General features: G+C 54.1%; 1 protein-coding gene across 1 annotated transcript; it reads right to left on the bottom strand.

The window, feature by feature from the left end:
- Positions 1–4,019: 4,019 nt before the first annotated feature.
- KPTN (kaptin, actin binding protein) lies at positions 4,020–13,703 on the bottom strand. Its single transcript, XM_032169328.2, has 12 exons — positions 13,419–13,703; positions 12,990–13,072; positions 12,783–12,867; positions 12,649–12,703; positions 9,843–9,918; positions 9,645–9,718; positions 9,183–9,292; positions 8,748–8,825; positions 6,643–6,718; positions 5,742–5,877; positions 5,469–5,651; positions 4,020–4,485 (listed from the first exon to the last, which is right to left on the bottom strand). The coding sequence occupies exons 1-12, from the start codon at positions 13,639–13,641 to the stop codon at positions 4,357–4,359; spliced, it is 1,308 nt and encodes a 435-aa protein (XP_032025219.1). The 5' UTR covers positions 13,642–13,703; the 3' UTR covers positions 4,020–4,356.
- Positions 13,704–16,787: the final 3,084 nt, after the last annotated feature.

Here is a 16,787-nt window from a genome sequence, read left to right as displayed (position 1 = left end):
ATCCAGAGACAGAGATGGAGACAAGGGGGAGATGGGGAGAGAGACAGAGAGAGAGAGAGAGACACGCGGACATGGGAAGAGACAGAGACACAAAGAAAGCAGAGAGACAGAGAGACACACGAAAGCTGAGACAGGGGAGAGAGGCAGAGACACAGAGACACAGAGAAACAGAGATGGCGCAAGAGGAAAGGAGAGAGAAACCCAGGACTTAGAGACAGAGCCCCGGAGAGACTCCGAACAGACGCCGGCACAGAGACACAGAGAGAGGGAGACAAGAGTGAGAGAGTGAGAGACAGGGACTCCCACAGGCGGCCAGACTCTGCTAGACAGAGACCCTTGAGATATGTGGAGAGGCAGAAAGATGAGACCCAGACACAGGAAGGCGGGGGCAGAGGTAGAGAGCGCGAGGGGGGGTGCCCCAGACGGGGTGGGGGCGGGGTGTCCTCGCCCCCCAGTACCCAGGCGGTCCCCCTCCCCAGCCGCCGAGAACCAGGAGGGACTGAAGGTGTTGGGGCGGCTGGTGGCACTCCCACCCCACAGAAGGTACGCGTGCTGGGCCAGGCAGCCCCCCACCTCCAGAAACCAGCCCAGGGAAGCCAGCTCCAGGCTTCCCGAACCGCCCCCACTCCGCGCCTGGGGTAACCCCGTCCTTTTCCCACGCCCCCACTTCCCCACCAATGGGGTCTCTTACCTGAGGCTACAGCCTGGAGCAGGTCCCCCCAGCGCTGGGCTGGCAGTGGTGGGCGACTCCGCCCGAAAGAGAGAGAGAGATTGAGAGAGAGGAAAGCCGGAGACTGAGAGGGAGAGCCAGGGAGGAGGGGAGGGAGAGGGGATAGAGGGAGGAGAAGAGGAGAGGGGAGGGACACGGGGGAGGGGGAGTCGGCGAGGGAGCGAGGGAGGGGGAGGAGCCGGAGAGAGGGGGAGGAGGCGGAGGCGGGCAGAGGGGAGGCGGCGCGGGAGGCGGGGGAGGCCCGGGGAGGGGCCTGGGGGAGCAGGGCGGGAGGAGCAGGGAGCCCGAGCCTCCTCCCCAGCCTCCAGGTTCAGCACCAGAGGCAGGGGACAGCAGCGGAGGGCGCTCCTGTGCGTTTCAGAAGCAGCCCCCGCCGCCCAACACACACACACACACACAGACACACAGACACACACACACACACACACACACTCTCCCAGCCATACAAGGGCCAACAGCTACAAATAGTTACAGACTCACAGAACTAGGGGGAGGGCAAGAATGTTTAGCTGGAGTCAGATCCAAATTCACATACTGTGCCTGCACAGCCTCACAAAGGAGGCCAGAAACAACCACAAAGACACCCATTAATAAGAATAACAACAGCTGCCATGCATACAGGCAGCCCTGACCACGTGCCTGGCATCGGCAGCACATTATTATTATTTGAGACAGGGTCTCACTCTGTCACCCAGGCTGGAGTGCAGTGGCACGATCTTGGCTCACTGCAGCCTCAACCTCCTGGGCTCAAGCAATCCTCCTGCCTCAGCCTCCTGAGTAGCTGGGACTACAGGTCCCCGCTACCACCACGCCAGGCTTTTTCCCTCCATTTTTGTTTAAAGAGATGGGATCTCACTATGTTACTCAGGCTGGTCTCCAACTCCTGGGCTCAAGCAATCCTTCTGCCTTGGCCTCCCAAGTAGCTGGGACTACAGGTGCCCACCACCACCACCACGCTAGGCTTTTTTCTCTCCACTTTTTTTTTAAGAGACGGGGTCTCACTATGTTACCTAGGCTAGTCTCCAACTCGCAGGCTCAAGTAATCCTTCTGCCTCGGCCTCCCAAAGCGCTGGGATTACAGGTGAGAGCCCCCGCACCTGGCATGTTCTAATGTTTTTAATAAATTTAGGACATATGTTGACACAATCAACCCTTACACCAACCTTGTGAGGTAAATGCTATTATGAGCTTCACTTACAGACAGGGAAACCAAGGCACAAGGTGGTAAATATGGCTCCAGATTCTACACCCTTAACTGTTGCACCGCACAATTCCCCAGGCTGAGGACCGTCAAGTCAAGAAGAGCTGCAGGCTGGGTGCAGTGGCTCACGCCTTTAATCCCAGCACTTTAGGAGGCTGAGGCGGGCAGATCACTTGACGTCAGGAGTTGGAGACCAGCCTGGCCAACATGGTGAAACCGTCTCTTCTAAATATACAAAAATTAGCCGGGCGAGGTGGCACACACCTGTAATCCCAGCTACTTGGGAGGCTGAGGCAGGAGAATTGCTTGAACCTGGGAGGTGGAGGCTGCAGTGAGCTGAGATCATGCCACTGCACTCTAGCCTAGGCGACAGAGTGAGACTCCATCTCCAAAAAAAAAAGAAAAAAAAAAAGAAATGAACTGCAAAGGGCCAGGCAGGTGGCCTGGGCTCCTGAAGACACAAACTCACGTGCCTTGTGATGGGCCCACACATACCCCCACGCAAGCACACACCTCTGCAAGGCACACCAGCACTACACCCACCCCCAATCCCGCTCCCCCCAACAGGGGGTGATGGCGTGTGAGTCGGTGTGGAGTGCTCCTTCTCTACAGGCGGACAGTGGGAGGGAGGGGGCCTTGCTCGTGCCACCGGTCCTGCCCACTGCCAGTCCTGGCTGGACACCATGAGGCCTGCTGCCAGGGGAGGGAGAGGATCCGGCTCCCTGCAACTTCCCACGCCTGGGCCTGGCTTCTGGGAAAGAGGGTAAAGACAGGGGTGGCCAGGAGTTGCTGAGCTCCTAACGCCCATAAACGCTCGGTAGAGAACTGGTGGCTGGGTCTTCCCTGTCAGTGCTGGTGGTCAGACTTCTGAGTGGACCTCCATAGCGGGAGGTAGACAGATGGCCAAAATGACTACGGTGTCTGCCTCTCCCCTGAACCCCCAGGAAGCAGGTGTCCTGCCCAACCCCTGCCCCCAGCCTGGATACGGCCCAGGGAATGATCATCCCCCAACCCTGCTGACCCAGATTCTATTCCTGGTCTGCAGTGGAGGGAGGACAAGACTTCCATCGTTCCCGCCCTCCACTGGTCCTAGAGACACAGGCCTCTGATTCCTTCTCCTGGTAATACAGAATGGAGCACAGGAGGCCGGGCTCAGTGACTCACGCCTGTCATCCCAGCACTTTGGGAGGCCGAGGAGGGCAGATCACCTGAGGTCAGGAGTTTGAGACCAGCCTGGCCAACATGGTGAAACCCTGTCCCTACTAAAAATACAAAAAAATTAGCCGGGCGTGGTGGCGTACGCTTGTAATCCCAGCTCCTCAGGAGGCTGAGACAGGAGAATCGCTTGAACCGGGAGGCGGAGGTTGCAGTGAGCCGAGATCGCGCCGCTGCACTCCAGCCAGTGCATCAGAATGAGACTCTGTCTCTCACACACAGACAAAAGACCACAGGCAAGGCAACTCCTACCACCACAGGCTGGGAGAATCAGGCTTGTCTCCCACTCCCTGGGCCCCCAACCCCCTAGGCTTTTTAGATTAGGTCTAAGCTTAGCCTTTTCCAGCATGGTCTAGCCTGGGTCTTCTCCCTAGGTCTTGCTTCAGTGCTCTCCACTGGGAACTAAGCTAACTTTCTGCTGGGGTTTAACCCTGGCCCCTTGCACAGGGTCTGGCCATAGCAATTTTTTGTTGGGGTCCAACCTCAGCATTATTCATAGGGAGTCTAGCCTCAGACCCTCTGCTACAAATGGACCACTGCTTTCCCACAGCAGCCCCTTCTACCCACAAGTTTTCCTCTAAACGCTCAAGCTCCTTGCCGTTCCACTGGGATCTACCCTTAGATCTAGATCTTTCCACTGGGGTCTCATGTCAGCCCTCTCCACTAGGGTCTAACCTCAGCTCTTTCCCTTCTAGTTTACGTAGTCTGTTCCACAGTGGTTTAACTTTAGCCTTTCTGCTAAGGTGTCACCTCATTTCCTTCTCTTGGGTTCTACCCTGGGATCGAAACTCCATCCTGTATCTGGGTCTAGCCTTGCATTCCCTCTCCCCCAAATCCCTCTCCCTCAATTCCTCTGGGTGAATCCAGCATCCAACACAGAGCCAGGCATACAGCAGGTGCTCACCAAATGCTTGCCGAAAAAAAGAATCGAGACAACTGGGAAATGCTGTTCTTCTGGACATATAAATAACCATCAGGTGGCCAATTCTCATCCAGAGTGGACAGGGTGGAATGGGATCATCCCCGCTTTCAAATAGGGACATTGAGGCCCAGAGAGAGCAGTGGGTTAGCTGGGGTCCCAGGGCACAGCTTCACCACCCTGGGGAGGTCTGGGAAGAGCATCCTGTCCTTCAGGACACGCCCCACCAGCGGCTGGAGGTGAGCATGCCATGAGTCGCCCCAGGTCTGGGAAGAGTGGGTGCGTGGGTGCTTAAGAGGCTGCATTCTCAGCAGGCCCTGCACCTGCCCCGTCCTCCAACCCCTGTAGTCGACGTCTCCTCTGCTCCACTTGATGTCGAAGGCGGGTCAAGACCAGCTCCGAGGCCTGAATCAGGCTGTGCTGTGGGGAACAAGAGAATGAGGGGGATGGAGCTGAAGAAGAGCTGCAGGGGTACAGGTTAGACCACAGCGGGACCGTCTGGAGTGAAGCAACTCCAAAGTCCAGGAGCTCGGCCCAGGTGGGAGGGCAGAGAGCAGACCACAGTGTGTGGGATGGGAATGGGCCTCTGTGACAGGGGTGAAGGGGAGTGGCCTTAAGCGAATTTCTAGTGGGAGGGACAAAGCCTAGACCCAAATGTAAGGAAGTGAGATTAGAAGGAATATAAAATTTAGCCGGGCTTGGTGGCAGGCGCCTGTCATCCCAGCTACTCGGGAGGCTGAGGCAGGACAATCAGTTGAACCCGGAAGGTGGAGGTTGCAGTGAACTGAGATCACACCACTGCACACCAGCCTGGGAAACTGCACTCCAGCTTGGGAAATAGGGCAAGACTCTGTCTCAAAAACAAACAAACAAATGAAAAAAACAAAACAAAAAAAGGCTGGGGTGTGGTAGCTCACACCTGTAATCCTAGCACTTTGGGAGGCCGAGGTGGGCGGATGGCTTGAAGCCAGAAGTTCGAGACCAACCTGGGCAACATGGTGAAACCCCATCTCTACTAAAAATACAAAAATTAGCTGGGCGTGGTGGCATGCACCTGTAATCCCAGCTGCTTGAGAGGCTGAGGCATGAGAATTGTTTGAATCTGGGAGGTGAAGGTTGCAGTGAGCTGAGATCAAGTCACTGCACTACAACCTGGGTGACAAAGCAAGACTCTGTCTCAAAAAATAAAATAATAAATAAATAAATAAATCTCCTTCACCAGGCCGGTGCCCCCACCCCAGCTGCTGTGAGTGCTCACAGCTGCCCCTTTCTCCTGGGAGTTGTCCTGGCTGGCAGGAACTGCCTCCCCGAAATGAGTTCCTCCCTCCCCCAGGAGGGGGCTTGCACCCCCTGCCCGAAACTGCTGAGGTCGACTCCCCTCCCACCCCAAGAGCTGGGGTTACCTGCAGGATGTGCACGCCCTTCAGGGAGACCACGGCAAGCTCCTGCAGCCCATCCCCGGTCAGGTCCACGTGAGCCATGGCCAGCAGGGGACTGGAGAAGCTCCGCTGCCACAGCAGGCGGAACCCATGCTGGGCCTCAGGAAGCCCCGACTCCGGGCCCTGGTACTTATAACACAGCAGTTCCTGCAGGGGTGAAGAATCAGGTCACACAGGTTGATGGGGGGGACAGTGGAGGGAGGCCGGGGGGTAGTGACTCCAACTGTCAGGTCCCACCTGTCCATAGGTGGCCACCAGGACTTCTGGCCGCCCATCCAAATCCACATCGGTGACCAGGCCGCAGAGGACGCTGTCAAACTGGTCACTGCCGGGCAGGAGAAGCTGGTCTTCAAGACCCCGGTTCAGCAGGTCCCTGAGGGTCCCAAATGCAGCAGATAGACTGGGGTCAGTTTGCAGTGCCCAGCACCCTTGGCGGACACTAAGCTGGGTACTGGTACTGCTTCCCTTCTCAGGCCTAGACACACTGGTCCTCCGGAAGCCTAGACATCATCATCTCAGATTTGGACATATTCACAGACCCAGCAAGGGCTCAACCTGTGCACTCAAGCCCTTCACGTCGGGGACCATCTCACTCCCAAATGGAAAGCCAGTGTCCCATCTGGGGATTCAGACGCACGTGTCCTCAATCTAGACACCCACGCTGCCTTCATGGAGCCCGAAGAGGGCTTGGCCCTGGCCTGGACACCTTCACCACCCCTAGAGGGGTGCCAGAGCTGGCTATAGTTGCTTCCGAGAGCTGACTGGGAAATGTTCCCACGTAATCATGTTCATGGTTTGAAAGCCACCGTGGTGGGAGTATTTACACTTTGGAAACTCTGGTAAATGCTACATACCTGGGCATTCCTCGTGCATAGCCAGTGATTAACCATTTGCCAGCACACCTACGACATCCACTCCAGGGGGCAAGGGCACCTCTGCTCCCACCCCCCAGCCTCAACATATTCCCTACAAGTCTAGAGTTCAATATTCACAGCCCCCGCCCCTGGGTCACAAGTATCTTTACTTGTCCAGCTCTGGGTAATCCACCCAGAGGAACTTACTGTGGAGAATGACAAGGTTAGACCACAGTGTAAAGAAACAAGGTTAGACCACACCCATGTGTCTCAGGCCCCCTCACCGATATACCACTGCTGGCTCCAACATGCTGGCCACGAGCACGCTGTACTCATCTTGTGGTGGCCTGTCCTTGGTCTCTGGAGAAGAAACATGAATGGTAATCCCAGCACTTTGGGAGGCCAAGGCAGGTGGATAAGCTGAGGTCAGGAGTTCGAGACCAGCCTGGTCAACATGATAAAACCCCGCCTCTACTAAAAATACAAAAATTAGCCGGGCATGGTGGCGGGCGCCTGTAATGCCAGCTACTCAGGAGGCTGAGGCAGGAGACTCACTTGAACCTGGGAGGCGGAGGTTGGAGTGAGCCAAGATTGCACCACTGCACTCCAGCCTGGGTGACAGAGTGAGACTCTATCTCAGAAAAAGAAAGAAAAAAGAAACATGAATGAAGAGGGGAATGGTATTGTGGGGACAGGTTCCAGGCTCCTCGTCATACCCCAGGCCCCTTTAATGAGAGACCTGCAGGTTAGATCTCAGGAAAAAGTCTTGAGGTTGTGTTACAGAGGGAGGGTTAGAGATTGGCCCATGAGACAATTATAAGTCAGACACCAGAAGGAGAAATAGGTGTTAGATGATGGTTTAAAAAGTCTGAGGTTCCGGGTGTGGTGGCTCATATAATCCGAGCACTTTGGGAGGCTGAGGCAGGCGGATTGCCTGAGGTCAGGAGTTTGAGACTAGCCTGGCCAACGTGGTGAAACCCTGTCTACTAAAAACACAAAAATTAGCCTGGCGTGATGGCATACACTTGTAATCCCAGCTACTCAGGAGGCTGAGGCAGGAGAATTGCTTGAACCTGGGAGGTGGAGGTGATAGTGAGCCGAGATTGTGCCACTGCACTCCAGCCTGACTGAGACTCTGTCTGAGAAAAAAAAAAAAAAAAGACATTTGTGCATGTATGTTTACAGCAGCCCAGTTCACAACTGCAAAGATGTGGAACTAACCTAAGTGGCCATTGACTAATGAGTGGAGAAAGAAAATGTGGTATATATACACCATGGAGTACTACTCAAGTCATAAAAAGGAATGAAATGTCTTTTGCAGCAACTTAAGCACAGTAACATAGGAGTGAAAACCAAAAAATGTATGTTCTCACAGAAGAGGGACTAAGCTATGAGTATGCAAAGGCATACAGAGTGTATAATGGGGTTTCGAGATTCAGAAGCAGGAAGGTGGGAGGGGGTGTGGGATAAAAGCTACACATTAGGTACAATGGACACTACTTGGGTGATGGGTGTGCTAAAATCTCAGAATCCATCACTATAGAATTCATCCATGCAACCAAAACTACTTGTGTCTCCAAAGTGATTGAAATAATTTTTTTTTTCTTTTTTGAGATGGAGTCTGGCTCCGCCGCCCAGGCTGGAGGGCAGTGGTGAGATCTCAGCTCAATGCCACTTCCACATTCCTGCCTCAGCCTTCCGAGTAGCTAGGATTACAGGTGCCTGCCACCACGCTCCGCTAATTTTTGTATTTTTAGTAGAGACGGGGTTTCACCATGTTGGTCAGGCTGGTCTTGAACTTCCGACCTCAGGTGATCTGTCGCTTCAGCCTCCCAAAGTGCTGGGATTACTGTGCCTAGTCAAAACTTTTGTTAAAAAAGCAAGATGCCAGTCAGGGACAGACCTCAGTAAAGGAGCAGGAATGATCAACATATTGATGGAAAAGGCTAGACTCTGAGTGGTGGGACAGCGGTGAGTCCAGGAGCATAGCCGGGAGCTAGACTGCAACAAGAGACACAGTGAAGGGGCCACAGAGCGGGGTGAGGAAGTACCGATGTGACACGTGCAAGTTAGGGTACAGAGGGAGAGGTGGACGCTCAGCCCCAGGGTACGGGGCTAAGGTTACACCAAAGTGAGGAGAACTATGGACCCTAACAGAAAAGATATGGGTTAGGCCCCATGTGCCAGTCCTGGAAGTTAAATTCACAAGAGGGGAGGGGAGGGAAGAGGTGCACTGTAGCTCAAGACCTGGAGTGGGGGATCCAGGAGAGAGGGACTGGGGGCTGCACACTTTGGGAGAGGGGTGCAAATCTGGGTAGGACCCAAGGACGCAGAGTTGCCTCTTCCCTCCCACCCGCTCTCTCCCCATCCCCTCAAACCCAGAGCTCACCCTTGGCGGCCGAGAGGCTGAACACGATCACTCGGGAGATGGGGCCGTCCTGCAGGACCGACCACATCTGCAGAACCTCTGTGTGGAGAGCGAGGATTCAGAGCCCCAACCCCACCCCGGTCCCGCCCCCAGCCCTGAAACAGCCGCCTTTCCGCCCCCACCGTTCAGCCCCACCCTAGCCCCGCCCCTCTGCAGCCCTCAACCCCACCCTAGCCCCGCCCCCAAGACCCACCCTCATCCCTTCCCCCCCTTCCCCTACTTCACCCAGCTCCAGCCCTCGGCCCCACCCTAGCCCCACCCGGCAAGCCCCACCCTCATCCCTCAACCCCCTTACCCTCCTCCCCTACCCCACCCAGCTCCAGCCTTCAGCCCCACCCTGGCCCCGCCCTCTAGCCCTCAACCCCACCCCTTACCCCGCCTCACCGCCGCCCTCACCTCGACTCCGCTGGTCCACGTGGGTGACACGGACATAACCACTCTGACAGCCCAGAGCTGAGAGGCGCCGGGACGTGCCAGGGAGGTTGTGGACGTCCAGCCAGAGGACGCTGGCGGGCGGGTGGATGGACAGGACGGAGGGCCATTGTTGGGCCCAGCCCCGCCCCTCTGCCTCCCCAGGGGCAGCCGCCCCTCCCTGTAGCCCTGGGACCCTGCTGCATGATTCTTCCTGGATAATCCCCACCGCCCAACTCCTCTGGGGTCAATTCTCACCACCCGAGGGCTGAGTCCACCTCTTGTTTTCTCTGGGGTCACCCCTGCTGATCAATTTCTCTGAAGTCATGCCATGGACTGATTTTTCTGAGCTCCTCCCCGGTGATCAATTTCTCTAAGGTCTCACTGCCCGATTTCTCTGAGGTCAGTGCCCCGGTCCCCAGTGGCCTCTTTCGGGGCCTCTCCTACCTACTGGTCAGGTTCGTCAGCTCTGGGAAGAGGTTTTCCACGGGCTGTTCCTCAAACTGATGCAGCCCCTCGTTCTGGGGAAACCAAGACCCACCCCACCCCCGCTTAAGTCAGCCGTCAGCTTCACACATATACCCACCCAGCGCCAGCCCACAGTGAACCCCACAGGGCTCTGCCTAGCACGTCTCCCCACCTCACCTCCTTGTAGAGATGAATGGCCGGGTCGTTCCCACTCAAGAGAAACACGGTCTCAAGTTGATCCCCGACCTGGACCCTGAAAGCAGAGAAATCTAGAACCCAAGGTAGTGGAATCTACATGGTCTGAGAACCAGAACTCTCCTCTTGCAAAAACCCCTGCCTGTTGAGAACCTTAACATTCTGGGATCCAGACACTAGATCCAGGGTTAGAATCTCACGGCTCAAGCTCCTGAGTACTGTATCTCCTTGAAATACATTAACTGGCCGGGCGCGGTGGCTCACGCTTGTAATCCCAGCACTTTGGGAGGCTGAGGCGGGCGGATCACGAGGTCAGGAGATCGAGACCAGGTGAAACCCCGTCTCTACTAAAAATACAAAAAATTAGCCGGGCGTGGTGGCGGGCGCCTGTAGTCCCAGCTCCTCGGAGAGGCTGAGGCAGGAGAATGGCGTGAACCCGGGAGGCGGAGCTTGCAGTGAGCCGAGATTGTGCCACTGCACTCCAGCCTGGGCGACAGAGCGAGACTCCGTCTCAAAAAAAAAAAAAAAAAAAAAAAAAAAAAGAAATACATTAACTGTAGAAACGAGCCCTCATAGAATCTCAAAATCAAGGAATGTACCTCCCAATCTCAGAATTGCGGGAACACGGCTTGCTAGAACCTCCCGCTCTTAAAGCCCGCATCTACTCCTACCTTCGCTCTGTGGATTCAGGAATGGAATGTGGAACTCTAGAATGACCTGCAGAACCTTAGAAAGCTAGGACCTCTTCAATCTGAAACCCCGGTATTCTAGAAGTGCTGTTTTCTGTCTCCTTAGAAATACAAGAACTTCAGGCCAGGCGCAGTGGCTCACGCTTGTAATCCCAGCACTTTGGGAGGCCGAGGTGGGCGGATCACGAGGTCAGGAGATCGAGACCACGGTGAAGCCCCGTCTCTACTAAAAATACAAAAAATTAGCCGGGCATGGTGGCAGGCGCCTGTAGTCCCAGCTACTCGGAGAGGCTGAGGCAGGAGAATGGCGTGAACCCGGGAGACGGAGCTTGCAGTGAGCAGAGATTGCGCCACTGCACTCCAGCCTGGGCGACACAGCGAGACTCCGTCTAAAAAAAAAAAAAAAAAAAATACAAGAACTTCTAGAATTTGCCATCACAGATTTCAGATTCAAAGAATGATAGAATATCCAAATCCTAGCAAGGAGAACATTAGTGCAATTAGAATCTTCAGTTTTGGGGACTCTCACCTGTTAGACCAGAGATTGGCCGACTATGACCTGCAGACCAAATCCAACCCACCAACTGTTTTTGTAAATAAAGTTTTATTGGAACACAGCCACATCCATTCATTTACAGTGTCAATGGCTGCTTTCTGGCTACAATGGCAAAGTGAGTAGTTGTGACAGACTGGCCCTCAAAACCTAATATTTACTATCTGGACCTCTACCAAAAAAAGTTTGCCAATCCCTGTTCTAGACCATCTGTGTTCTGGAATGGAATCTGGAACTCTAGAATGGAACCCACACACTTTGGGGTTCTAGCACCTTGGTATTCTAGATGGTCTATGTTCTATCCCCTTGAAAGATGAGAATGTCAGGACTTTATCATTACAGAACCTCAGAAGATTCTGGCTTCTATCATACTGTAGAATATTCAAATGTTGGAATCTTAGAGCCTATGACTCTAGAAAACTTAGCATCTCTGATCTTGGAACGTCAGACTCTAGAACATTAGAATCTGGGAATTCTAGATGTGCAGAATTCCCAGAATTCACAGGTGCTCCATCAACTCTCTCAGATTATCTAGTTCAGGAATGGCAATGTGGTGGCCCCTTGGCCATCTGGTCCATGGCCACCTTAAAAGCATGATGCTTGGGCCGGGCGTGGTGGCTCACGCCTGTAATCCCAGCACTTTGGGAGGCCAAGGCGGGCGGATCACCTGAGGTCAGGAGTTCGAGACTAGCCTGGCCAACATGGCAAAAACCTATCTATACTAAAAATACAAAAATTAGCCGGGCATGGTGGCGTGAGCCTGTAATCCTAGCTACTCAGGACGCTGAGGCAGGAGAATTACTTGAACCAGGGACGTAGAGGTTGCAGAGATTGAGCCACTGCACTCCAGCCTGGCAACAGAGTGAGAGTCTATCTCAAAAAAAAAAAAAAAAAAAAAAAAGCACAATGCTTTAAAAAACAAACGTAGAATCTGATTGTCTATGGACAAGTTCGTGGTCTCCAGTTAGCTACAGCTTTCCAACCTCAGCTGCATATGCGTGTGTGCACATCTGCACCCTGTTATATTACACTTGTGCTTTCCATTCTCACGTGACCTCTCTGGTCCCCAAAGGCATTTTAGTTTAATTTAATTTAATTTATTTATTTTTGAGGCAGAGTTTCGCTCTTGTCACCCAGGCTGGAGTGCTGTGGTGCAATCTTGGCTCACTGCAACCTCCGCCTCCCGGGTTCAAGTGATTCTCCTGTCTCAGCCTCCTGAGTAGCTGGGATTACAGGCACACACCACCATGCCCAGCTAATTTTTGTATTTTTAGTAGAGACGGGGTTTCACCATGTTGGCCAGGCTAGTCTTGAACTCCTGACCTCAGGTGATCTGTCCGCCTCAGCCTCTCAAAGTGCTGGGATTACAGGTGTAAGCCACCGTGCCCGGCTGGCATTTTAGTTTTCAATCCCTAATCTAGTACAACCTCTTTATTTTCCAGAAGGGGAAACAGACTACAGGGGTCTGTAAGTAAAGAAGGGGTTCGAGAAGCCAGGGTTTCTACATTTACAGTGGGGTGGGCATCGATGCGCAGGGGACACTCACTCTGCATGGCACAGCTGGAACGGAGTGAACTGGAGCTCCAGGTTCAGGCAGCTCTCTGTAGGGAGGGCACAGGCAGGTTAGCATGGGGGACCTGCTGGGGACCCTCTCCCTCCTCCCGTCCACACCTCACTCACGGGCAATGGAGTCAAGGTTGTACTCAGAGCCGGGCTCGTAGTCGCAGTAAATATTCAGGAAGGGGCTGCCCTTGTCCCCTGAATCCTGGGGGAGGACACGGGGTTCAGGGGAGGGCAGGGGTGGCAGGAGGGATCCGGGGTGGCTCAGTGGAACTCACCATGTGTGTAAGGAGGAGGGCGAAGGGAGGTGGAGGGGGCTCTAGGTACCTTGATGAACGTGATCCCCACAACCAGACCCCGCTTGGGGGGTGACTTGTTGAAAGTGTCGATGGAGACAATCTCCGCGTCCACTGGGAGGGGAGAGTTCTAAGTTCAGTGTCAGGCAGACTCATGAATCCAGTCTCCCAAACATGGTGAGCTCTGGCTACTGCAATGATCATGCCCTCTGGTTTGGGTCCTGACCACCATCACCTGACCTCTGTTCCCTGGGTACTAGGGATCCTGACCTGTAAGTCTTTAGAATCCTGAAACCCTAGGCTCATCCAGGCCCCAACTATGCCTGCCCCCTGATCTCAGTGACCCCCTTAAAACCACCCGATCCCATTCTTCCAGCACGGTGACCCGGCTCAGACAGAGCCTCAGAAGCCTTCTCAACACCACGTTCCAGGCCCCCCCCAGCACCATAGCGCCACCCACCGGGAATGTAGTTGAACTGCAGCTCCTTGGCCACTGGCCGGATTTTCTGTCGGAGGTCTTGGTAGCGGAAGCCGAGCACCTTGCCTTTAAGGGTGGCGGCCAGCAGCTCCCCGCGCTCGCCGGCGCCGCCTGCCAGCCCATACACATTGCTCTGCGACGAGAAGCGCGTGAAGCTGTCCTCGCGCAACGGACAAGGCCCCGCGGCCACGGCCGCCTCCCCCATCACGCCCCTCAGTTAAGCACCCTCTCCGCAGCCCCCGCCGCGACCCGCACTACCCAACCTACGACTCTCTAAGCGACCTGAACCGCCGGGTGCCCGGCCGTTGCGCAGGTTGATGACGTACGGAAGCTGCCGGCGTTGCCCTCTCCCAAGATGGCGGCCAGATCGCCTTCTCGGGCCTCCCAGGCGACTTTGCCCCACTGCGCTTGCGCACTCTTCTCCTTTCCATTTCTGGACCAAGGGGCTGCCATAAGGAGTCTGTGACTAGAGATGGGAGGTGGTGGCCACGGCCTGTCGCTGTATGCTGTGTGGAAGGTCAAATCATCATCATCATAAAACTTAATATTGCCCTTATGTGCCAGGAACTACATAAGTGCATTCCATCTAATAATTTATTAAAAATTCGCAAGGGGGTGGAGGTAGGTACTTAAATCCATTTTAGAGATGAAGGAATTGAGGCACAGAGGGGTAAAGTAACTTGCCTAAGATCATACAGCTAGTAACGAGCGGTCAGTACTGGAAACCAAACAAGGTAACTCCACAGTTCACTATTTTTTTTTTTGAGACGGAGTCTTGCTCTGTCACCCTGGAGTGCAGTGGTACAATCTCGGCTCACTGCAACCTCTGCCTCCTGGGTTCAAGCGATTCTCCTGCCTCAGCCTCCCGAGCAGCTGGGATTACAGGCGCCACCACACCTGGCTAGTTTTTCTATTTTTAGTAGAGATGGAGTTTCGCCATGTTGCCCAGGCTGGTCTCGAACTCCTGACCTCAGGTGATCCGCCCACCTCTGCCTCCAAAAGTGCTAGGATTATAGGTGTGATCCCCCTTGCCTGGCCCATAGTTCATAATCTTAACAGTATCATCTTTAAAATAATACGTTCTTCTTGCCCCCAAGGAAAAATGATCCAGCTATAATAACCAACTCCTTTACCGAACACTTACTTGTGACAGTCATGCTGGCCCTGATAATCTGATTCCTCACAACTGTTCTGCAAGGGCCTACTGTTACCCTCCCTGCCGGTTCACTTACTCAGGATTCATTGAGCTTTTACTGTGTGCCTGGACGTCCTTTGCAAATCTGTCTCACTAATCTTTGCAAGAAAGAAACCTCTGCAAGAGGTTTATTATCCGAGTTTACAGAGAAAGAAATGGAGGCTCAGAAAGAGTAGTAAGTCCACTGACTGATATGCTAGTAAGTGGTGGGGACAGGATGTAAACCAGGTGTTTCCAACTCTGGGGCCTTCAGGGGTTCCTGTCTGTGCTTCTTTGTCTCTAGAAGGCCGTGGAGGTTTGGGTACTCTGTGCACATCTGTGTATCATTTCCAGAAGACATGGGTTGGCCAGCTCTCCTGGACACCTCGAGCACACACAGACTGCAAGCTCCATGAAGGCAGCAGCTGATCTCCCTTGATCATGGCCTTATCGCCTGTACCTGGACCACAAGGCCTGACACAAAGCAGGCATTCAGAAAATGTGTGTCAAAAATCACAAACTATGTGCTGAACATGTAAGAGACAGCTCTTACATGATGGAAAGTTCTCAAAGGCAGACTGGATAACGGAGGTGGCAAGGAATTTGTGGTGATTCCAGATTTCTGGATGTGGAGAGTAGAAGTTCCCAGAGGGCAGTCTGGGAATGCCGTCAGTGCTGCTGTATTCCCAAGGCCTGGCGTGCAGCAGGTGCTTAGTGAATACTTGCTGAGGGAGTGGCACGTGGGTCTAGTGCCACTTCAGCAGTGCGTTTCCTTCAGGCGTCTTCCCTCCCTAGTAACCTATAAGCCACATGTTGAGCGGATGAATAAAAAAATGAAGTTACAGGTTAGGAAGGAATCATCCTGTTTAGAGGTTTCCAATCCTAGCTGCACACTTGAACCGCCTATGAAGCTTTAACAAAACAAACCAAAACAGGCCGGGCCTGGTGGCTCATGCCTGTAATTCCAGAACTTTGGAAGCTGAGGCGGGTGGATCAACTGAGGTCAGGAGTTTGAGACCAGCCTGGCCAACATGGTGAAATCCTGTCTCTACTAAAAATACAAAAATTAGCTGGGCGTGGTGGCGCACACTTGTAATCCCAGCTACTCGGGAGACTGAGGCAGGAGAATCGCTTGAACCAGGGAGGCAGAGGTTGTAGTGAGCCAAGATCACACCACTGCACTCGGCCTGGGCAATAGGCCGGAGACTCCGTCTCAAAAAACAAACAAATAAAAAACCCAAAAACTCCCAAAGGGTAGGGAACCTCAGTCAAACCACAATTTATCAGAGTGCGGCCCCAGCCTGGATACTTTTATTTTTGCGCCATCATGCCTAATTTTTGTATTTTTAGCAGAGACAGGGTTTTGCCATGTTGGCTAGGCTGCTCTCGAACTCCTGACCTCAAGTGATCTGCCTGCCTCGGCCTCCCAAAGTGCTACAATTACAGGCATGAGCCACAGCACCCAGCCCCAAGCCTGGATACTTTTAATGACTTTAAAGCATAGCCAGGGCTGAGCATCACCGATTTGCTGTCTCCTCCATAGCGAGGGGCCCCGCGCAGGGCAGGGTAAAGCACATGTGTACCAGACAGGGCCCCCAACATGTACATCGTGGAGTGTGGTGGAGGCAGCTGGTTCCTGCCCACCTTTCCCGGGCAAAGGCTCCTGTTATCTCCTCCCCCACTCCCCAGACCCACTCGGACCTCTCAGACTCTGCCCACCAAAGCTGCTTCCTCCCCCGTCCTGTGACAGATGGAACAACTGTCACCGGGGCGTTCAGCCTTCCTGCCAGAAATGTGGACATGGGAGATTCGGCAGGCTTCCACCCATTCTCATCCAAAGCAGTCATGAGGACTGTCACATTCGACCCTCCCACTGGCTCTGAGGGGTGGCATCACCACCATGGATCCCAGTTGAGGAAACCAAGGCCCCCGGACCCCAAGAACCCAGAGAAAGATCAAGATGGGTGCTCTGGGACTCCCAAGCCAGAGCTCCTCCCCAGGCCCACCATCCCTGGGTCTCCCCCACCTAGAAACTGACCCAGCCCACGCGTGTTTCAAGGATGCATGCCCCTGACCTCCCAAGAGCTCACCTAGAGTCTGGGGGACCAGGAGTGTGAGGGGGACGGGTGACTGGCCCAGGGGCAGAGTGGGTAGCAGAGGTGAGGAGGAAGAGAGAC

Source organism: Hylobates moloch, unplaced genomic scaffold (genome assembly GCF_009828535.3).
Source record: "Hylobates moloch isolate HMO894 unplaced genomic scaffold, HMol_V3 SCAFFOLD_12, whole genome shotgun sequence".
Classification (NCBI taxonomy): domain Eukaryota; kingdom Metazoa; phylum Chordata; class Mammalia; order Primates; family Hylobatidae; genus Hylobates; species Hylobates moloch.
The sequence above is the reverse complement of the archived record's forward strand: the minus strand, read 5'-3'. Positions and strand labels throughout refer to the sequence as shown.